At 35.0% G+C, this 23,843-nt stretch overlaps 1 protein-coding gene across 3 annotated transcripts in view; it reads left to right on the top strand.

The window, feature by feature from the left end:
* The window catches only part of LAMA2 (laminin subunit alpha 2), a 531,387-nt gene that overhangs the window by 305,503 nt on the left and 202,041 nt on the right, over nucleotides 1-23,843 (top strand). For all 3 annotated transcript variants that reach the window (XM_037045779.1, XM_037045780.1, XM_037045778.1), the window contains exons 15-17: nucleotides 6,196-6,307; nucleotides 11,850-11,963; nucleotides 16,003-16,130. In XM_037045779.1, the coding sequence (XP_036901674.1) occupies nucleotides 6,196-6,307; nucleotides 11,850-11,963; nucleotides 16,003-16,130 (354 nt within the window). The remainder of the gene's footprint in view (nucleotides 1-6,195; nucleotides 6,308-11,849; nucleotides 11,964-16,002; nucleotides 16,131-23,843) is intronic.

The raw sequence follows: 23,843 nt of genomic DNA, 5'->3' as shown, positions 1-23,843 counted from the left end.
AAAATAAACTTAACCGAAGTGTTCATCTTTCTCTTTTTAATTTCTCCAAGCTTTAGATTTAGTAGGAGTCTCGATATTTAACACAAGCAAGGAGCCTATTCAACTTTTCCTTAACACCTATTCAATACAAAATTTTGCCAAAAAAAAGTATCTTTTCCTTTTACCTTATAGGAGACATGAGTATGTTCATCAAATTTTTAATCTCTTTTTTCAAATATTTTATTTTCCTAAGCTTCAAGGGTAGATGTAATCATATGATTTGGTCTGGTTAATGAAATATAAGCTGAAGTGATGTATCACCCCCTACCCCACCAAAAAAAAAGCATTGACTTGCTAGTATGAGCCCTTCTGGATCTTAGGGAGCTACCCGAAGATCGACACAGCCTGAAATATTGATAGCACATAAGGATCAGGTGCCCTGAACAGTCACTCAGAACTACAGAAGCTTTTGCACGAACAAACTTTTGTTTACCATTAACCCGCTGAGAATTTAGAGTTGTTACCACGGCATAACTGAACCATCATAACTTTATTGTGATGCTCCCATGTACCTTTTTTGCTTTAAAATAAATACAGAATTTTTTAAGACAAGATGTTTTTACATGGCTTTCAGAGTAAATGTGGGGGACTTTTTTGGTATCAAAATATTTCNTTAATGAAATATAAGCTGAAGTGATGTATCACCCCCTACCCCACCCAAAAAAAAGCATTGCCTTGCTAGTATGAGCCCTTCTGGATCTTAGGGAGCTACCTGAAGATCGACACAGCCTGAAATATTGATAGCACATGAGGATCAGGTGCCCTGAACAGTCACTCAGAACTACAGAAGCTTTTGCACGAACAAACTTTTGTTTACCATTAACCCGCTGAGAATTTAGAGTTGTTACCACGGCATAACTGAACCATCATAACTTTGTTGTGATGCTCCCATGTACCTTTTTTGCTTTAAAATAAATACAGAATTTTTTAAGGCAAGATGTTTTTACATGACTTTCAGAGTAAATGTGGGGGACTTTTTTGGTATCAAAATATTTCTCAGTATTTATATAATAAATAATCTAGAAAAATTTCATATAAATAAGAGTTTTGATGATTATAAAAATAGTGTCAGTATAATATTTTCTTTTGAAATGAATGATGCAGGGGACCACCTGTGTAATTTGTAGAAATCATACTGATGAGGACTCTAGGACTCGGTATGCATGCAGCTGCTGAGGACCGAGCTGTGGGTAACAGGCTCAGCCAGGATCTAAACCCACCTGTGTTTGTTCCCCATAATCTTTGACTGCCTCCCAAATCTGTTCTGTCAATATTAGATTCATTCAGTCTGCCAACATTTACTGAGCACCTTCCCTGTGTATCTTTCTAAACTCTCAATTCCCTCTTCTATAAAATAGCAGAAACAATATTTGACTTTCAAGATTGGAGGCTAAGTAAGAAAATGATGTATCCCAAACACCTGCCATGCTATCCCGCATGTGTTGGGAGGCAACACAAGGTAACACGATGATCACTGGTTTGGGAGTCACACCTGGGTTTGGACTTGTGCTTCCCCGTTTGCTACCTCTATTACATGGACCAGGCACTTCTCTGAGACCCAGGTTATTGATTTGCAAATGTGGACAGAAGCACAATTACTGTGTTGGGTTCAATGGTCCCTAGATGAGATGTCTGTCAAGCTTACATTATAATGCACAGAAGATAGCAGACACTCAGTGCATAATGATCAATGCAATGTGACAGTTCTAGGCTAAGCAAAGGGGATACAAGGATGGACAAATGATCATTGAATTCAAAGAAGGCAAAGTCTGATATGAAAGGCTGACATACATTTACAATAGTATAACAGTGTAATAGAACTGTACGTAGTGCACACGGGTAGGACTAAGGTAGGAAGAAATGAATTCTGATGTTAACATTTAATATATTTTTGATGAGTGACTGAAAAAGTATCAGATTCTGTCAGTTATTCCCTGCTTTGATGTGGGATTGAAAAGTCTTGGGGAAAATGTTTAGCTCTTTCTTAGTTGGCCCACTCAGGCATTACCAGGGCCACTGAGTGAGTTTGTCTTCTCAGGAATGGAGTGGAAATTATCAGGCTCCTCAAATTCAGTGTCTAGTGGAGACCATGCAAGATAGAGGCTAAAAAGAGTTCTGAGTCACCATCTAATGTTTTGACAAAACAAAACAGAACAAAGCTACAAAATCTGCATCTATAATGGCTATCCCAAAGTAACATTTATTTAAGTAAAATTAAATGAAGTTCCATATTTAAAGAGTGGATAGAAAAAATTATTAATTTACAAAGTTTTAAGATACAAATCTTGTTTCAAATTTTTTTATTTTTAATTTTCTAGTGAAGCATAATATATCTAACTTTGGTGGAAAATATAGTAAAACAAAAATATTGGGAACAATCTTTAAGTCAGTACAAGACAATGTTTCTATAATTTTATTACTAGCTTATATATTTATGCATTTTCTCTTCATCCGCTAGCCCATCTGTATATCTAAATTGTAATAATAAGGAGAAATAGCCAACTAAAACATTTGACTTAGTTGGCAAATTTTTAATAGTTCATGCATCTCTCAACTTTAGTAGTTTATTATTACCAGCGTTATGTATTTAAATGAATGCAGCCTGGTCTCAAGAAAAGAAAATGACCGTATTAGAGGAAAAGAACCAAAACCGCAGCTTTCTTCATGAGTAACACTGAAAACTGTTAAGCACATTAAAATCTCATTTAACAAATAGCAGAACCTAATGAACATTGGGATTGCTCAGTGAATGCTAATGTGGGATATTGCTGGGAAAGATGTTTGAGGGATGAAATTTCTCGCAGCTCAAAATGGTTTCATAGATTAAAGAGAGGAACATCTGTTGTTCAAAGACAAATGAAATTGGGCTGTTCATTGAATATATTTCTGTTTTGTTTTGTTATATTTTAAATTGCTCTTAAAGTACTCAATTATTCATCTTTTTATTTTGTAACTCTCTAATACTTTCTTTATATTTTGCTTGTCAATTTTATATTGAAATCCCTGGGACTATAACCATATACAATTGGCTAGTCTTCTATTTAGTAAATTGTGACAGTCTTTCATGTAATAAATAACTAGTATAGTAATCATGAAATCTCCTAATTCTGAAATTAAAGTGATCATAACTATAAGTTTTTCATGTGACACTTCGTTAATTACAAGCAATTAGGTGTCACAATACATTCTGGCCTTTGACCTGAAGACTTGATTCTAACATTTTTCAGTATATTTTCTTTGTCCAATCAAATAAGCAAGGTCTTCTACTTATCTCATTTTACTCATCTGAAATGTGGATACTAAGCTTAGTGTATCATTTGTTATGGAGTATGTTACTAGTTATTAGTAATATAACTATATTCCATTCATTTACCCACTCATTTATTCATGAATATATGTAGGTACGTATTTTGTATTGTATCCACCCATTCATTCATCCATCTGGCCATGTATTCAGCATTTATCTATTCTTCTGTCTATTCATCAGTCCGACAAAAGTGCACTTAGCATATATAGGGGTGATCAAGCTGGATATATAGACGGCACGACAGGATCTCTGCTCTCAAGGAGTAGCTCATAAGCTTATGTAAACATATGCAAAAACTATCATTAGTTTAGTAACTCTTCCAAAGCATTTGTTGTCAGGTCAGAAAAATTGCTGGATACAGAAATTCCACCCCTATGTATATACCCAAAAGGATTAGAAATAGGTACTCAAAAATACCTATACACGAATGTTTTCAGGGGTACTGTTTTATAGCCAAAAAAATGGAAAGAGCCCAAGATCCATCAACAGATGAATAGATAATCAAAACGTGGTACATTCACAACATATAGTTTTACTCAGCCATAAGAAGGAATGAAATATTGATACCCGCTAAGACATGGGTGAACCTTCAAAATATTGTGCTAATAGAAGCCAAACACGAAGACAACATATTATATGATTCCATTTGTATAAAATATCCAAAAGGGGGAAACCCGGAAAGCAGAGTCAGGCTTAGCAGGGGTTGAAGAGTAGCCCAGGGAATGATTGCTTAGATAGGGTTTTCTTTGTGGCTAATGAAACTGTCTGGGTCTAGATGGAGTTAGTGGTTAAACAACATTGTGACTGTACTAAATGACGTTTTAAAGAAATTAATTTTATTTTATATAAATATTCACCTCAATTTTGAAAAAAGAATTTCCAGTGACACTTCATGTACCAGTTATTAAATGAAAAAAAAATTATCTTTTAGAGATTTTCTAAAAATCTCTATGTAACCTCAACACTGTAAAGCAGTGATTTTTAATGCTTATCAGTTTCGGACCTTCTGCCAGGTTTTCCAAGCTGTAAAACAGAGAAGAAAGCATTAAAAAAATAGTGCTGTGTGAGTTAATCTGTAACTAAAATAATCTGTTTGTCTTTTAAGGATGCCAACTAGCACTTTAATACTTGGCTGTGACATCCAAATGCCTGTTTTCTCAAATTTAAACTAGATTTTATTTTCTGCTTCTTGATGTTGTATGGATTCATGCATATCATATTTCAAGATACTATCAAAGGTCCAGGACTAGTAAAGTGGAGGTAATAACAACAAAGATTTTAGAAAGTTGCTGCCAAAAAGCTTACAGCTCTGTTAGAGGGTTGTCTTTTCTTTCTTTCTTTCTTTTTTTTTTTTTGGATACACTTAATGAGCTTTTTCCTCTGGCTTGATTACAGGGTACACTCCCAAAACTGGCAAGCTTTTTGGTAACAGTGAATTGCCAATCAATAAAAATCTGCCACCACTCTGGAGAAAGCAAGTAAAAATACACGCCCTAGCAAGAGTCAGTTGCATCTTTCTTTTGCTTAAAAGATGGCAATGATATGATATGGAGGTCTAGCAGTCATTTCCAAAAACAAGAATTATCATTACACACCAATAGCAGTCACTTAATTGTGTGCTTTTCAGTTTAAAATTTATTTTAACTCATTAAAATTACAAGAAAGCTAGTTTGGGGTATACAAATAGTGTTCTACCCTATATCTACTGTCAATGGGAATATAAAATACCTACTAACTAATAATCAACTACATGTGTTATGTCTTACATCAAGAACTGTATTATTTAATTTAATCCTTTAATCAAGCTTACCACGTATGGACTCATATGGTCTCTGTTACATAGATAATGATATTGAGGCCTAGAGAGATTAAGTAATTTCCCCTTGTCTACAGGACTGGAAAATGGCAGAGACAGAGCATGAATCCTGGTCTGACACCTGAGGTTGTTTTCTTAAAGATGAAGTGTTTAAAAAGGTCTTATATTTTAAAATGAAGAAAAGCCAGTACTACACAATAACATTTATTTAAATTGCAAATGTATATCATTTACATAATTTTTGGAAGGGAACACACACACAGTATACATATACTTATGTAATAGCATTTTTCAATTTAGCCAAACTAGCTTTTCCTAAAAATAATAAGTAATATCAAATCACTGTGTTAAAATCAGACTATAAAGAAGTACTAATAGAATAACGCACATAGACACAGAAAACAATGAATTCAGTTTAAGCTCAAGACAAATTAATTCAACTGAACATTTGAGAATGATTCTATTTTACCTACCAGCGTGCAGATTTATTTTTGAGAAAAAAAAACATATAACTTTCTCTCTCTCTCTCTCTCTCTCTTCTACCATTTCTTCCAAAAGAATGGCTAAGACTAAATACACTTTTTATGCTTTTTCTCCATGTTTTAATCCTGTGCACCATGCTCTTTCTCTACTTTATTCCTGTTGTCTCCTGCTTTTCTGGTTTAAATGTTATCATAAGTCAATCATATCAATGTTTTATATGTTTTAAATATCTTTTCAAACATGTGACTTTAATGGTCTCTCTAAAAAAAAAAAGGAAATCAAGACACAGCCCAAAAATAGGAAGTAAGCAAGAATAATCTCATATCTTTTCAACATTTGATGGTGGTAATAGTCATGAGTGCTTTTAACTAGGCAGACTTCACCTAATATAATGAATGATTGGAGCTTCAAATTATGGATATTCTTTAGCCTTCTTTCTTAACACAGAATTTGCTTACATTTACATCGTTACCATTATACTATTCTTCAAACTGTATAACACCTAGGAGCTTGTTTACTTATTTACCATGTCTTCTTCCTTCTGCCCCAGGCTGAGCTCTGTTGGCCTTGAATCTGCTGTGCCCTATCCAACTGATGGAAGCCTTGCAACAGCTGTGGAAGTCTGCCAATGTCCACCAGGGTACGCTGGATCCTCTTGTGAAGTAAGTTTGCGAGAATATATCCTCAGTGCATTCTAAGGTCCTTCATCGTGTCTTTCAATGAACTGTTCTAAGAAGAGTCTAGTTTGTTTGTTTTATTTTACATCCAAGATCACACAAACAAATGATAGTATGTTACTTAAAGAAGGAAATTGAATGTCTGCCAAAAAGTCATGGCTTTCAAACAGAGTGCAACTCACATAATGTCTTCTTGAAATCATGTTTCTTTTTGAGATATTTTGCCTTACTGTAGCTGAAAATGTGATGTTTTTATAACTATTTGTTCCCTATTTGGTGGAAAAATAGAATGGATGATAACAAATATATTTCAAAATATTTTCCCTTTATTTTCACCATCACACCAGAAATTTAGCACTATTTTTTTTTACTTTTTCTCCATCTATTATTCTTGTGTGCCATACTCTCTATTTTATTCCAAAGAATACAGCAAAATCACAGTCATCTAAAAGGACACTATCTTTAAAATATCAAGAACATAAACACATGGAAGAAATACCTTGATCTAGAAAATTCCCTACAGGTCTTTGATTTATTTAGTACCTAAAATTTGACATGTTTATTGTCTCAATATTCTAGATTCACAGTGATATTAATGTTTCTTATCAGTGACCCCAATGTGTCATTTAAAGGTAATAATTTTTATTTATTTCAATGTATATTCTTTACAAAATTTGAAAACTGATTTTACTTGAAACCTGATCAAAAATTACAAACACCAATTTTCTGATAGAGAGCCTGGCTTGCAGATAAATAGGAGCGTAAATCCTTAACAATGGAGCCTTTAAGGAATCATCTGAGTGTGTTCCACTTCAGTGCACTACGCCATTGTTGCCATTCATAGAAATACTCCAGGCATTGCTTTGTCAGTTCCCTTGTGCTTCAAAATAACCCGTGCTTCAAGAGGGTACACAGGGTTTCAATTCGTATTTGTGATAAAATGTGTTTTCTTTAATGGAAAACAGATGTACCTATCTAGGGTAAAACTAAACGTAATTCATTGAAATACTCACCTTCCCAAAATTCACGTACAGAAGAGAAAAATAATCATGAAAATGAACTAGCTCTGTCAACCAAAATTTAATTTTCCATATAAAATACATGATGTATTTAATGAAACATATTCTTTTACTGAGCCTACCAGTTTTTATTTCAAACCAGAAAACTCTCTTGGAACATTTAAGTTCCTACTTCAATTGAAATCATAAATACCTTGATCCTATTCTTGCTTTAACACTTATTTCCGCATTAGTAATTCTCAGTAATTCTTATTTTATTCTCAGTAATTCTTCATCTTCTTTTATGCAAGTTCCAAGTGTCCATTAATACAAACTTGTCTGAATATTAGAATTGTTTAATTGGCTATACTTTTTGTTTCTTCTTTCCTCTCTTCGAAAATATTTATTAGGAGTCTTTGGTAAATGATGCACTGGATGCTGGGGGGATTATCAAGAAGATTACATCATAATCCCTGTCCTTAAAGAACTAACAATCTGTTTAGGGAGAAAGAACAAATACCTATGCCAAATTGGATCACAGCACTACATCATTAGGAGACCAGTAAGTGGTACAGAACATAAGTGCAACAATCATTGAAGGAGGTGAACAATTCCAGTGGAGAGAGATGTCACAGAGAGTATCCTGGAGTGAAAAACCTCAAATTGTAGCTAACAAATGCTAACACTTAGGCAGGAAGAGAGTAGCGTGCAAGTATAGAAGAGTCAAAATTCTATTTTAGAAGAATAAGAAAAGCTTCCTCTGCCTCTCACACAATAATTGTTTGATAAATAAAGTTATTTTGAAGTCCACAAAATAACATAATTGAGTCAAAGGTGATGAATTCTGGAGCTCTAGAGTTTCTCTTCGACTGCCATATTTCTTCTACTCTAATAATTTCTTCTTCATCAAAACTTCCTATCCCTAGACTCACTAGTAGTCATTCCTACCCTTTCCTGATTTCATTTGCTTTTGCACTGGGTCCATAAGGCTAGGACCTCTAGCTTTGTTATCACCAGTACCCACACACCTTCCAAGAACTAAGTAAACTCCGCAGACCATTGATGTCTTAACAACTCAGTTGCCAGAAACAAATCAAATGACCCTGTTATAAAAATTATCCTCTTTTTTTTTCACTCGAAGCTACAGTCTTTATTCAGAATCATTTTGTTTTTGTTTTTTCATTTCCACTTGACTTACAAATTCCTCTATAGTTCATCTTTCAAATACTTTCTGTTCTCCAGTATCACCATAATTTATTTCACTTGACAGGTGGGGCAGGTGAGGAAGTGAAAGCAAAGTGAGATACTGAAAAGAAAGAAGCATTTAAATTCAAATCTCAGTTTTCTCTTCTGTGTGATTGAAATATTAACCAACTCATAGAAGTATTTATACTTCCATTTAGCTAATAGATAGTATTGGTCAGGTATTTCGAGACATTCAAGACCCCAGGCATGGATGATAATGTGAACAGTACAGATATGGTCCCAGCCTTCCAGGACATTACATTTAGTGAAAAGTTAGACAATATGCCAGAAAACAAATTTAAATAAATGTGATCAAAGTCCATGAAGAAAGTAAACAGGTGCTTCCCTAGAGGTACTGAAAATCAGCTGTTGGAAAATTGAGTGGAAAGCACTACGTTGTAAATGGTCATCAGGAAAGGCTCTCTGAGGTGGTAACAGCTAAACTGAGTTCAGGGTCGGCTATGTAAAAGGGGCTGATGAGGAAGGGGCTGATGAGCTTGGCGCCTGCAGGGATCTGAAATGAAGCCAGTATGGGCTGCAGCTCACCTAGAAAGCAAGCAGAGAGTGGCACGGGGTGATTGGAGGAGCGGCCACGGGATTGTGTTCTAAGTGCAATGGAAAATCATTGAAAGGCTTTAAGCTGACCGGTGCCATAATCAGAGTTACATTTTTTTAAAGTTATTGTAACGACAGTATGAAAACATATCGGAGAGGGCAAGAATGGTTGATATGCTACTGTGGCCGAAGAGAGTGATAGTAATAATAGTTTGTGTTGGGATAATGGCAGGCTATGTGGAAAGATGTGTTTATTCCACCTGTGCTTTATAGACTACATGCCGATGAAAACTTAAGATAGATAAAGAATTTAAGAATGAGTCAAATTACTAGCTTGAGGAATTGGAAGTATCATTTACTGAGCTGGAGAAGACTGGGTAAAGAACAGCTGGACGGGGTGGGGTTGAAATCAGCAGTCCATTTTAGAAATACTAGGATTGAGAAACTCTGTGAGGTATAGATTTCAGTTTACAATTAGAGTACGCAGGTCTTGGACTTTGAATGTCTGTCTGGTCTAGAGATCTGTGTTTGGAAGGCCTGATCTACTGTGGGACTGCATGCAATGTCTTAGCAGAACGCGTGATTAAAAGAAAAGTGAGACTAAGTCCCCAGGAGCTCCTGACAAAGAGAAGTGAGGCAGAAGCAGAAGAGACAGCAAAGGGATAGGGCAGAAACTTGGGGACTGAGAGGTCATGAAAGTTACAAGGACAGGATGTCGAGGGAGAATTGCCCATTGGATTTGGATACCTGAAATTAGATGACATGGACAAGAGCAGTTTTAAGTGAGTGGTGGCTGCATGAGATGGATTAGAATAGGATAAAGAAGCATGAAAGGGAAGGGAGAAAGAAAGCCTTTTTAGAGTACTTTTAATGAAAAGAAAAGCTGGCAGGTAACTGGGAAGTTATGGGATATTAAAGAAATAATTTTGTCATTTTTGTTATTTCCATTAGTTAATTTTTGGTGGGGATACTAGGCCGTATTTTCAATGATCCAATGGAAGAGGAAACTATTACTGATGTAGCGCAGAGGAAATACTAGGAAACAATAGGTAAGGGAATCAAGATCACAAGTGGGTGACATTCCTCTGAGAGGGTAAGGAACCCTGCAAGCCCCACCCCCCATGCTCCAGAGGGCAGTGTGGACAATGAGATAAACACTTGTGCTTCTGGAAAGATGGCTTCCTATGGCTTCCAATGCCTCCGTGACTAACGAGGTGAAATCACTGGCTGAGAGAGAGAGAGCTAAGGCGTTTAGAAGTTTAAGAGGATTTAGTATGAGTAGTACATTTGCAAAGTATGAAAATAAAGCTCATTAATGACAATTCCATGCATATTTGTCCTAAAAACATTAAATCAGTTCTCTCCCTATTACCAATACCCTTCATTTTCCCTCTTCCAGAACACCTAGCTTCCCACCTTTTTTACAAATATATATTCCAGAAGGATATCTCTTCTATAATGTATCTATAGGGTAGCAAAATGTTTAGTGGGAAGAAATTATTAGAGAGGGATAGAAAATTAACCCCTCCTTTTTTGACCTACCCAAATTAAGAGGAAGGTTCCTTTTGTTTTTCTTTTAGATATGAAGTATGAGCACATTGGTTTTTTATGTGTTTGTTATCAGTGTTCAAATTTAAAAGTCCTCATATCCTGGGGCAGAAGGAACATCTCTAACAATACACAACACAATTGTACGTACTTTATTACTTTAGTGATTTCTCTGTTTTCATTTTGAACTGGGAACAAAGGCCTTTTCATGATACGTTGTAGTTAACCACCCAGAAATAAAGTAAATAATGCACAGAATGCAACTGTAACTTGAGGGACATTAAAAGCTCTTAGAGGACAGCAGTATTTGCACCCCCACCTGCCTAATTTTGTGCCCCATTGAGTTTGTAGTGACCCCTACAGAAGAGAAATGTAATGAAGGGCGATGGTGTTTTTGGAGTTGGCCCTGACGCAGAGGTGTTCTAAGACCCACATATTCTTTTCAAATCAGATTTCTATTTTTATGTGATACAGTGTTTCATACTTAAAAAAAGAAATGATGAATACAAGAGTGCTTGTAGAATAATACCATAAAACAAAATAACAAGGGAATATATAGTAAATAAATCATAAATTATTTGGTGTAAATTTAAGAAAGCATAATAGGATGAAGGAAATTAAGAATGAAAGATAGGATTTATATATGTGTAGAAGTTTGCAGTGTATGTGATCAAATGTAAGAGTTGGTGCTACCTTTCAAATTATTGCAAAGATTTTCTGAAAGGGGCGGAGTTAAGGGCAGTTTGTATGTGGGAAAGGCACTGCATTCCAGAGAATCGACATTCCGTAGGATGACATTAGGCGCTAAGGTGGGCTAAGATTCTCTTAAGAACCCTTTTATGCTGGCTGCTTTCCCCCCCTTACTTTTCCTTCTATTTTTATCTGTGCTTTTTACTTGGAGACTGTCACATTTCAGTTCTTTATATCTCTGCTTTATTTTGCCATTTCAGAAGAGACACCAAGCTAATGCTTCCTCTAATCTCACACCTGCCAATAACGCTAAGGTCAGTACGAAGCCTCAAAGTCAGGAGGAATAGCTCTGTAGCAATGTTTCAAAAATAACTAAGCTTTGACAAGCACATTTGTTCAGTTTGCTGCCTAAATATTTTTCTTTATCCAAAAAAGACAAGACCAATTTTTTTTAATTCTGAAACTGACTTGAAACCTTATCTTTCCTTTAGTCTTGTTGGCCTAGACACAGACGAGTGAATGGCACTATTTTTGGTGGCATCTGTGAACCGTGTCGATGCTTTGGCCATGCAGAGTCCTGTGACGATGTTACTGGAGAATGCCTGGTAAGTGCTTCCTTCTCTGTGGATGCTGACTGATAAGGCTGACGTCAGCTTTGCAGGTCCTGCAATCCAGTTCCATCACTGCCTTTCAGACCTTAAACCCTTGGGTCAAGAAGTAATTTGACGGAGATCATTATACTGCACGAGTTGGAAGTTGAGAGTGGTCTTTCATTTGTACTCTCCCTAAATAACAGGTATTAGGAAGTGTTTCCTCATCTTAGTCTAAAAAGTGAATTAGGGTCAGATACGTCAAAATAAACTGTAACTAATGACTGAAATACAGATCTACCATAAATGTAGATGGTTTTATCCCTACCATAAATCTACCAAAAACAGACTGTACTTCTCTAACAGGAAATGATTTATATTCCCATAACATGAAAAGTGAAATATAACCTGTGTACTGGGCATAATTTTTGATGTTGAAAATGAGAGCATACAGCATGTTCTTTTAGTTTAAAAGTCCAGCATTTAACTAAATACATCATATGTAGATTAAAAAAATAAATATATGCAATGCATATTCATCAGAGCTGTTTGCTTGTACAATTAAGTCAAACTTCTAACAAGAAAAACAGCTCTACGAAGCACTTTCTATCCGGCTAAGAAGGCTTTGGAATGGAGAATTAGGCTGAATAGACCATTCTGATCAACTCAAGGGCATGTTATTTTTATATTGTCTGACATGGCATGAAGCTTGAAACAACACTTCTCATTTCATTAGTCTTGCAGAAACACAATTTGAAGTGGTGCCAGTTTAGAAGGATATCATACTCTCATCTCCCTGAAGGATCTAAAACAGACTCTGTTCTCTGTATTTCTTAATGTTCTCTCTTTCGCTTGCTCATTCCCCCACTGCCTTTTTTCCTTCTACTTAAAAGCTTCTGGGAAAAATCCAGAATGAAAATTCAGGGCTTTTGTCTCAATGTAATTTGGCATTTAGGATTATTGATGTTCTTTCTATTTTCCCTATATAAGATTTGGTTAATTGCATTGCAGTATAAAGCATGATGGTCTTAATTTGCAGAGCAGTAGATTTTTTAAATGGCATTTCCATGAATAGAAAGACTAAGTGATTTTGATTTTAATTATACGGTAAGACTTTTAAAATGTACTTTGGGAAAAATATTAAGTTGCCTTTAAATACTTCACTAACGTGCAGTAGGAAATATTCAGCCTAAAACTGATATGGATTTGCTTTACTTGAGCCTAAAAAGACAAAAATAAATATATCATGGTACCAGACATACAATGTTCCCAATAGTAATATTTCATGTTGAATTTATTAGTATTAAATTAGATCGTGCTGTTGGCCCATTTGGCTTTGTGATGTTTCCAAGAATGAAAGTCATTTTTATTTTGGTTTTGCTTTTTTTTAGAATAAAATAGTTTAATTCAGCATGATTATAGGAGGGGAGGGAGGGAGCAGTAATTATTTGAGGCTTTCTACTAAGGAAATGTAGTTTAGTGACTATTTCTTGGACAGGGAGATAGGAGCCCCCCTTCAAATAACAGAGGACCCTTAGAGAAACAGGAGAAATCTGGATGGCGAGCAGAATCTGGTGTTTTCTGGGCTTCCCACTGTAGGTGGTAAACAGGGGATCGTGTAAGATATTTTCTAGAGACTTTCCACGGCACTGCCTCTAAGATGATACCTGTCAGTATTGATACCTCAGCACTGACATCCCGTTTTGAGCACATCGACTCTGATAGGGCCCGCAAAGAGAAAAATAGTTGAACGTTGCACATCAAGGGCATTCTTACTACTCAGTTTGCCCATACTTTAGCTTCTTTTTTAAAATGTTTATGTTTTTCCCCTAGCACTAAAAAGATAAATTATGAAATTTATAGATAAACTGATTTATAGTTACCTTGACTTTGAAATCTGATTAGAAATGAACTAAAGTATATTTTGCGATCAGGTCAAAACCCAGAACTCTGTTCTAGTGTGTGGACCTTTATGAAAAAATCATTTTAACTCAAAGTACATTTGAAGGGACCCAGGAAACATTCAAAGCCCCATGAGAAGATCGCATACTCCCTCTTCCTCATTGTTCCTGTGATATATGGTGGGAACAGACGTTTGGAAAGCACTTCTGTAGCGGGGCGCCTGTAACAGTAACCAGAGTGAAATAATCAGTGAACCTTTCACCTTTTACAGTTCTGGTTTCCATTCTGTTGTCGTCTAAGGCTGCTTTACAGTTACAATCGAAAAAAAAACAACAAAACACTTGAATGTAAGATTAATTTTATTATTTCCATGAAATAAAATATGGTATTAGGAAATTCAAGAAGCTGCTACATGCTAATTTTCCTTTAAGTCAGTAGTTAAACTGACTTAAACCCTGTAAACTGACTGTAAACCCTGTCTCTAGGTTCCACAGGGTTTACAGTTAAGTTCTAGAAATACCACTTTCAGTAAGGTTCAGGCAATCAGTGTTAGGATTCTATTTTATTTTTAAAAGTCTTTGGAGATATCATTTTGATTGTATCATTTTGACAATAGGCAATATTGCAAAAAGAATACAGTTTTTTTAGTAATAAGCAACTTGAGCTAAGCTTGAAAACTGAAAGGAACTAATTCAAAGCTGAAATCAAAGAAGAAAGCCTTTTTTTTCAAATTGACCCATGTTTTGTACATTCCATCAAATATGCTATTATTTATACAACAGTTGATAGTGACGTTAACCTCTATGCTGTCTTTGAAAAATGGTTACTGAATAAATTTGAGACAGAATTTAAAATACCTTAAAGAGGTATTAAGTTAAAGAGGCATTTTAGTGTCAGTCGGTACATCTCTCGCACATCCATGTTTCCCTCTCTTTCTCCCTCCCTTCCCGTCTCTCTAAAAATAAATGAGTAAAAACTTTTTTAAAAATTAAAAAATGAATTTATGTTTTAACTATTTCCTATTTGGTCATTGGTCATAATAATAAAGTTTTTGTACCCTTAAGCTCTGATAAACTCTTTCCAACATGATAAAAGGTATACTTGTATATGTTTGTAAAATTAAAAATTTTACAAACATATATCAGATCATAACAAATTCATGCTATATGATGTTTAATAGGTATTAGGTATATTTTACTGTACCATTGGAGGCTGAAGAAGTAAGTTATGTCCACATGTTGCCAAAACGTGATCCGGATTTATCGAATTGTGCTGTGGGAAGCTCTGTAGGTAACTCCCTTGTTTGACTGACTGGATTGTTCACCTTTAAACCAGCCTTGATGAGCTTTGTGAATAGAGCCTGAACTGATGAATGCACTTCAATTAATATGAAGAAATCAAGATAAAAATAATTTTAATTTTTTTAAAATTTTTGAAAATGACATGGGTTCAGTAAATACTGACAGAAAAATGCAGTTTTAGTTTTTAAAAAATTGTCTAAGGGAAATTGTTATGTGCCTTGTGGTTTCAATATGTACTGCAGTGTATTTAAAATCATTTCAATATTTTCATTGTTTAAATGTGAGGCAGACAAGCCCCTCACAGATGTAATACATTCACGCATTTTGCAAATCATCAGAGTCCACTGAGCTCCAAATTAATCTCTGAAGTAAGAGGGCTATAGTCCCAGAGGATTTGTGTGATTAGCCACAGTTCTTATTAAATCAGCGGTTTTAAGCTGAACAATTGAATTTTTACCTAGAATCAGCTGCAGTTTCCACTGAACATTTTTTACTAAGGAAGGCTGTATGGCTGTACATGCATACACATGCATGAATAATTAGATGTATTTCCTTAAGAAAAGAATTACAATCTAAAGAAAGAAGGAAATAAGAACTGTATTATGAAAAAAATTATGGTGAGTTTTAGTCACCTTTGTGTAAGTGTGCATATGCTGAAACTAGCATGTGGTTTCTAAGCTAGATATTAAATTAACTTTCAGTGCTATTTCCCAGCTGTAAAATTGACCATTTAATGTGGAAAATTATTCATCCTGGCAGGGAACGGACTAATGACTCTGTAGACCTATTCTTGGTAACATGCTATTGCTTGAGACCAAAATAATAAACTTTGATGTGCATTTCTTTCTCAGAACTGCAAGGATCACACAGGTGGCCCATATTGCAATAAGTGTCTTCCTGGTTTCTATGGCGACCCTACTAAAGGAACCTCAGAAGACTGTCAGCCCTGTGCCTGTCCACTCAGCACCCCATCAAATAAGTGAGTAACAAATCGAGCCCTCTAATGAGTTGGCCATCCAGTTCTGTAAGTGCATTTTTATACGGGACGTACCCTTTCTCTTGTCACACATAAATAAATTATAAATATGTGCATGGAATGCTCAGGAAGGCAATATAAGTTTTTCAAAGGTGAAATATTTAAAGTTATTGCTATTTGTTCAACAAAATTGTTAATACTTTAGCTCTAGTTTAGGTAATTTGGTATCTAAGGGCAGAAATCAAATAGAATTTTTAAACTAATATCAAAGAACAGGTACATTTTCTACAAACATGTCCACATGTCCACTTGCACAGACCCTCACCCACACACATAGACACATAGAAACACACATGTCTTTACACTGTAATAAAGAGACCACTAGTTTGTACTGCTCTTTTGGGTCCCAGTCTCACACTATTGATTTTTGAATCTTAGACAAGTCACAAACCTCTCAAAAAGGTAAGAGATCAATCTAGTAGACTTTAAAGCACCAGGCCTATTTCTCAGTTATCAAATGGTTGATCATATTATCATAGAATATCAATTTAAATCTATGTAAGTTTACCCTCAAACAATTATAAGAAATGTATTATGAATTATATGAATATTGAAAGAGGTATGATAATTCGCATCTACTTCTTCATGAATTAGACCTTGAAAAAGTTTAATTCAAACTTCATACAATTTTTCTAGTCATCCAGTTTTTTTTCTTTTTTCCCTCTTTCTTTCTCTGTCTCTCTCTTTCTTCTGTTGTTCGCCCAAACAGGAACCTCTTATACCATACCTCTTATGCCTCTCTCCCTTACCTTTTAGGGGAATACTTGTTCCAGCTCCCACTACTCTACTTCTCATTCCGTCTTACAAATATCTATGCAAGAACTTAAAACCAAAATGATTTTTAATGGGGGCATTCTACATTGAACCAAAATGAACAGTTTTTACTTAAAAATTGTAAATAACTATAATTTTATGTGTAAGGAATTTTTTAGAAGCTTCTTACACTTAGTGCTCAATAAACTTCATTTTATGGTATGTACTCCCCAACTATTTCTAAATGCCATCATAATGCTTGCATAGCAGAAGTTTATAAGGGTGTTTTAAAGAAATCTGTCCACTGCAGTTTTTTTTCCAGGTATATAAGAAGAAACTTTAATTTTGCATAGGTATAGAATATATATTCAAAATATTATGATTTTTTAAATTTTTATTTTAATTGTTCAAGTACAGTTTTCTTTTACTCCCATCCCAGCCGACCCACCCAGCCCTCCCCACTTCCCTCCCATGTCCACCCACCCTAGTTTCTGTCTATGTATCCTGTATACTTGTTGCTGTAGGTTTTTTAAAAATATGAAATTGTGATCAGGTTGGTCATATTCTGAGGTCTTTCCAGAGATACTACAAATGAAAATAGTCTTTTGTTACCAACTAGAGTCAATGAATACTAGAAGCTAAAGACTTAAGAATAATTCTGTCAATAAGTTTAAGGTCCTCATTAGAATTATGCTTCTCACGCTTCAGCCCACATAGAATCCTGATTCTCCTCCAAACAGCCCACCTTTCTAAGAATTTTCCACCCTTTGGAAAAGGAGAAAGAAGTAGTATTTAATGAAAAAACACTATTGTATGCCAGGCACAGGGTCAAGGACTATATTTGGTATTAGTTTACCCTCAAAAACAACCCAGTAAAATAAGTATTATAACCTGCATGTTACAGATTTATTTAAAAGGCTCTTAGAGAAAAAATAGCACTATGGTAACAACTTGGGAGCTGGAATTTCTAGATTTAAAAACTGAGTTCCATACTTACTAGCTGTGTGACTATGGAAAATGCACTTAAACTCTCTGTGTCTCAGTTCTGTCATTACTGTAATAATAGGACCCTCTCATAGCCCCCTTGTGAGAATCGCATTATAAAATACACGGAGTACCTAAAACAGTCATTGGACATGGTGAGCCCCAAATAAGAACTATTATCAAGTAATTTGTTCAGAGTTATAAAATGCTAAAATATCAGAGTTGGAATTTTAAGTCCATGTATTTTCCAGTAGTCTGCGTTCTGTGTTGTGGAGTTCTTTAACACACTGTATTTTAAGAGATAACATTAAAAGCACTTAAATGGGGGATTGAGTTAATCTGTATTAGTGACCAAATCATTTCCAGAGTTTAGGGCATGAGCCTGGACGGATACGATACTGAAGATCGTTTGGCAGTCAAGGTTGTCAGAGAAGAGAAAGGAGGCAAAGGGAAAATCTACTGGGAAATAATGAATATAGGAGAACAAATTAAATTCCTTCACAATTGATGATTACTCAGGTCTATGTTGACTATAATACAGCACAAGCCTTGTCCTCTGGTATATTTTTGAATGTCTACATTATGTAATAGTGGACCTACACATTCACTGTGACTGAATGGATTCTCTGGAACCATCTGATATACATGAAATCCATTGTTCAGCACTGTCGTTCACTGAACAGAGCAGTGGGATTGATTGCGTTTGTCCCTCACTTGCTTTGCAGTTCTCATCCACAAGTCGTAGGGATAGCAGAGTAGTCAGTCAATCCAGCAGAGCTGCCCACTCATAGTAGCATAGGAATCGTAGCCTAATACATTTTTGGAAGTATGTAATTGAGTATGTAGGGTTTATGGATTACTCCTCACGTCTGACCACCATGGCTATAAATGTAGAGGCATTGTCAGGGAGAGAACTTCGTGTGATTGTAGCCATTTATAGAGCGTTCTTCTCTGTTTACTCTGCTTCTGCCTTAGTAATGGGTTCTAAATGTTTTTCAAAGGAAAAAGAAAGCCAGCAAGCATTAAGACACCGTGTATCAGTGCCGGAGGGGTGTAGGTCCCAGGGCCCAGTGATTGTATTTCCTCAAGTGTGTGTATTCCAGTTTTGTATAATTGTGCAGATTTTGAGTTTTTTAAAAGCAAAGATAATTCAATAATATCAGTAACAGTTATACCAAATATTTCAAGATCTGTTAATTTTTAAAGTGGTTACATGTACATTGGATAATTCAATTAAGATGATTAAGTAATAATTTTATCCTTACAAATAGAATTGGGAATAGAACAGTAACCTATTTTAAATTTCATTTTTAAATGGGGCATTTTCATATCGAAAGAAGGGAGTGTGATAATTCACTTATTTTAAAAATCCTAAAAGTTTATATTCAGAGTTATTAAGTCTTGTAAATTTAGAATGACTTGGAAATTTATACAGTTTACTGTACAATTATAATGCAAAAAATTTATTTTAATTGAATAACCTGAATTTTCTCTTAAAATCACTGAATAATGGCACACAAGCCTTATGGGAACTCTCCTTTTTAAAAAGCTTTTAAACAGTCATTACTGCTGTAATCTGAGTTAGAAACTCAGAGGAATAAATTGAATATAATATATTGAATATGTTAAATATTGGTACATTAATATGAAGATATGATTGTTGATATCATATGAAGATAAAAAGAAATCAGCTAAAGATTGCTGCAAACTTCATCTAAAAGTGTAAAGTTTAGTAAGAGTTTTACCTTCATAATTTATCTCATTAATACCTGATCATAAATTTAGAGATCACAGATGTTTTGGCTCTAAATTTCTTACATCATATTGCTAAAACAAATGTATAGGAAGATAGAGATAGATTCATATACTTACTTTGAACTGTGAATATGGACAAGCATATAATATTTAAATTATACATATAGTCTCAACTTTATCAAACTGCGTACAGTGTCCACTATTTGCTTAGCCCTCTCATCTTGGTAACTATATACTCTAGCTATAGATTGTAACTAGGTGGTGAAATTTATAACTAGAGAGGTAAATAAAATTGTAAACATTTTAAATGTTTTCTATTAATTAATTTCTAGTATCACATAACTTTTAGATTAAATATTATATGAAAAATATGATTATCTGCCCTTGAACACTCATGTGTTGAATAGATAACATTATTAGAATCATAGATTTTCATCAGTTATGTAATGAAATTAGAGCTAGTCTTGGTGCAAGGCTGGACAGAGGGTGGGTCCTCAATGAGTTCTATCTACTAACATTGCTATGAATACTTCCTCTGTGTGCAGCGGGAATGTTCAAAGTTAAGTTTCTGAAAGAATGGAGCATTTCTAGAGCTGACTCATGGACACACTCAAGGGCCACATTGAATTATTATTGTTAAAATTAGTACTTCTTATAGGAAATCTTATTCTCTAACATTATTCTAAGGCAAAATGTAAGTTTACAGAAACATTCAACCTTTCTTAGAAATTTTAGAGTGTATTAGATAATTTAGAGCACTTTCCTACATAGTGTTTTATGTCCATATGGGTGATAATGATATATTGTACTAGTCCCATAAACCAGAAGGGGAAACTAAACTCCACAGAAATTAAATGACTTCATTGTGATCGTACAGCTTGTTTGTGGCAGAACCAATATTGGAACCCATATATTCACCTCTCTGTGCTTCTTCCAATGGGGCTATCGAAATAGAAACAATTCCAGAGACATTGAAGAAAAGCAAAAAAAATTAATAAAACTTAATATTAGACAAACTGTAAATGTTCATCATAGAAATGACTCAGTCTTGGCAGCTGTTACACTGACTGAAAACTAAGGACTCGAGCAGGATGCGAAATTTTAAGTTTAATTATTTAACAAGTGAATAAATACCCTAAAATCTAAAAAAATGTACATAATTCAGCAAAATATTTTAAAGTACTAAATCAGAGCTATGATTTATTGTGCCACTTCAAAGAATTCACCTTCATATATTTTTAGTATGAAAAGCTTTATCAGGTAGATCATATTATCTCATTTTGCAGAATAAGAAATTCAGATTTAGAGAAATATAGTATCCAAAGTCACAGAAAATAGCCCCATTCTAATTACAAAACCCAACTATAGACATTAATTCGGATTCCACAGTACTTGAAGATAATTAGAGACACATATGTTTGCTTAATGGTTCTCCTAAGAATGTATAAAACAGAGATCACTGAACTGAAAGAAGAAAACACATATGGAGAAACTTTAAAAATTCATGTGGCTCAAAGCAAAATAATGAAGTAAATGAGTCTTCTTTTGTCTTTCTCTGCTTCCTCTCAGTTTTCTGCTCTGTCTCACCCATTTGCAGCATCTCGGCCCTTTTGGCTTCTCTTTCCCTACCCATGTGTTCCAGGTCACAGTGAATTAAAAGGTCTCCCTCTCCACGGTGCCTGCAAACACAGAACATGCCCTGATTGTCTAATCCTTGTGGTGGAAATGTCATGCCAGTGATGAAGAGACTGTTAATTTCCCATCACATCTTAGTCCCAAGAGACATTTTTCCCTCTTGCTGTAGCTGTGAGGAAAGCCACAAGCTGACTGTCACCATCAAGTGAACATATGTGAGAAATGGGTTTTGCACTTTAAATATACCCTTGGTTATCTCTTATTTTTAGCACTTTTTTGTCTTTACCTTATTGATTCACTTTATCATAATGTACATATGTTGATAGGTAGAATTAAATTATTTTTGGAGCAAAGCTAGTTGTATCTGTAAGTATGTATTTATGGAGATAAATACATACACATATGTTCACATACATACTATTCATACATAGTTTATGTACATATGTATCTTCTTATAAATTAATCATTATAAATGTAAAAACCTATGCTCAGCCATTAGGAAAAACTATTTTCATTTGCAGATCTTTACTATGTAGTCCAAAAGGAGCTTCTCTTCCTCTCCCTGTTTGAGGAAAATGCTCCCTGTTCTTGGGTCTTTTGTGTTTTCTGTGGCGTGGGGCTGGTGATTCAGGAAGTAGAACGCTCTCTCTACCAGTGTAGAGCTAGCCAACTGGAGTTACATGACATAACCTTGCAATCATTTGAAGTTAACGATGATCTCACAGTTTCTTCCGTCTGTCCCAGGACAGTTAGCTTCATTCATATTTTGGCCAAAATTGGGTCAAGTTGTTGATTTGCCAATACAAATTTTATAGACATTTTTTGTTTTCCATGATTTTTTCTTTCTTTCATTTTACTTTTGGTTTTGAATGCCATCTTCTTCATAACTATAACTTCAACTATAGCCATAAGTGAGTGAACCCTCAGTTTACATTGATTAAAGAACATTGAAACACAAATACGGTTATATTTTATGAGGACATTTTATTTAAATGCATCCTGTCAAATATTATATGACCAAAAGTTTAATCACACTCATTTTTTACAAGTAGGTTGAATGCTGGTTGGATAAGAGAGAAAAGAGCATTAAATTAGAATTCAGAAGCCCTGGATCCCTGGAGCCCGTGCTAAATAAATTCTCCTGGCTTTGACCTTGGGCAAGAAAAAATATGCCTGCCCCAAACAACTCATAAAACTTTGGGAAAATGTGATAAAATATTTGCAAAATCTGTCCGGAAATGTGAAGAGTTAGTGAAATCAAATATATTGTCATTACTTTCTTGAAAAAAATTTTTAACTTTTGTCAATAACAGCATTTTAATTTACTTCTATCAGTTTTAAGCAATGCATGGATATGTTTAAAGTTTGAAATCTATTTTATAAATAGTTTCAAAGTGTCAGAAGCCTTGACAAGTACCTTTCATATGACTTATGTAAACTAATTTAGTATTTTAAAAAACAATTCATGTGGTTTTCTTTCAATCACTGTAGCCCCACATTAGTGAGAAACCTAGGGCTTCTAGTTAGAGGCATTCTTCATATGTGATGAAATATTTGTAGAATTCCAGTCTTAAGAGAAAACATAACACAGGCCTGGCTGGTGTAACTCAGTGGATTGAGCAAGGGCCTGCAAACCATACAATCACGGTTCGATTCCCAGTCAGGCCACATGCCTGGGTTGCAGGCCAGTTCCCAGTGGGGGACTCACAAGAAGCAACCATACATTGATGTTTCTCTCCTTCTCTCCTTCCCTTTCTCTCTAAAGACAAATAAATAAAATATTTCTAAAAAGAGAGAGAAAACATAACACAGATTCTAGAGATTTGTCAAAATCTAGTCTCTCCCTTTCTGTCTGAAAACAATAGCAAATCACAGGGCAAGGGAGGGAAAAATCCTGTTTCTTTTCATTTTTGCGTGTACCTCTTCAGTGCATACCCATTCCTGGCAAGACCGTCAGCCACAGTGAGCGCCCTGGGGTTGCAGGTGGCAAACGGCAGGCTGCTCTCTAAGGGGTGGTTCTTCTCTCACAGGGCGCAGCTGGGTGTGTCTTGGTTCTGCTGTCTATGGAAGCCACCAGAACTCTTTAATGTGGAATATTTTATCTAGGTAATATTTGTAAGCTTAAGATTTTACAGCAGATGAAGAGCCCTTCCCCCACCCCTTACTGCATGAGATTCAATTAGACTTACCACTGAGCTGAAATGTTTAAAATAATAGAACTACTTGGTTCTGATAGCTCACTGCTATCAAAAAATTAGGATTATTACATCTTTGCAGGACGACTATGAGTTAAGCCAGAGGAATACTATTCAAAATAGTGCCAGTGGCCTGATCTGCACAAGTTAAGAACATATTCCAAAGTGATGCCAGTGTTAGAAGCAGAACAAGATCAGGACTTGGCAACATTTAATTTGTTGTTCTCTCTTTAATTCATTTAGCCATCAGGAAAGCATCTACTGAATTGTCCTGTCACAAATGATAGAAAATAAATCTATTTAGAGAAGACATAATGGGAGAAAGATTAATCGG

This window comes from Sturnira hondurensis, unplaced genomic scaffold (genome assembly GCF_014824575.4).
Source record: "Sturnira hondurensis isolate 20B ecotype Veracruz unplaced genomic scaffold, ASM1482457v3 Scaffold0004474, whole genome shotgun sequence".
NCBI lineage: Eukaryota > Metazoa > Chordata > Mammalia > Chiroptera > Phyllostomidae > Sturnira > Sturnira hondurensis.
This window is presented reverse-complemented; position numbering and strand designations above follow the sequence as displayed.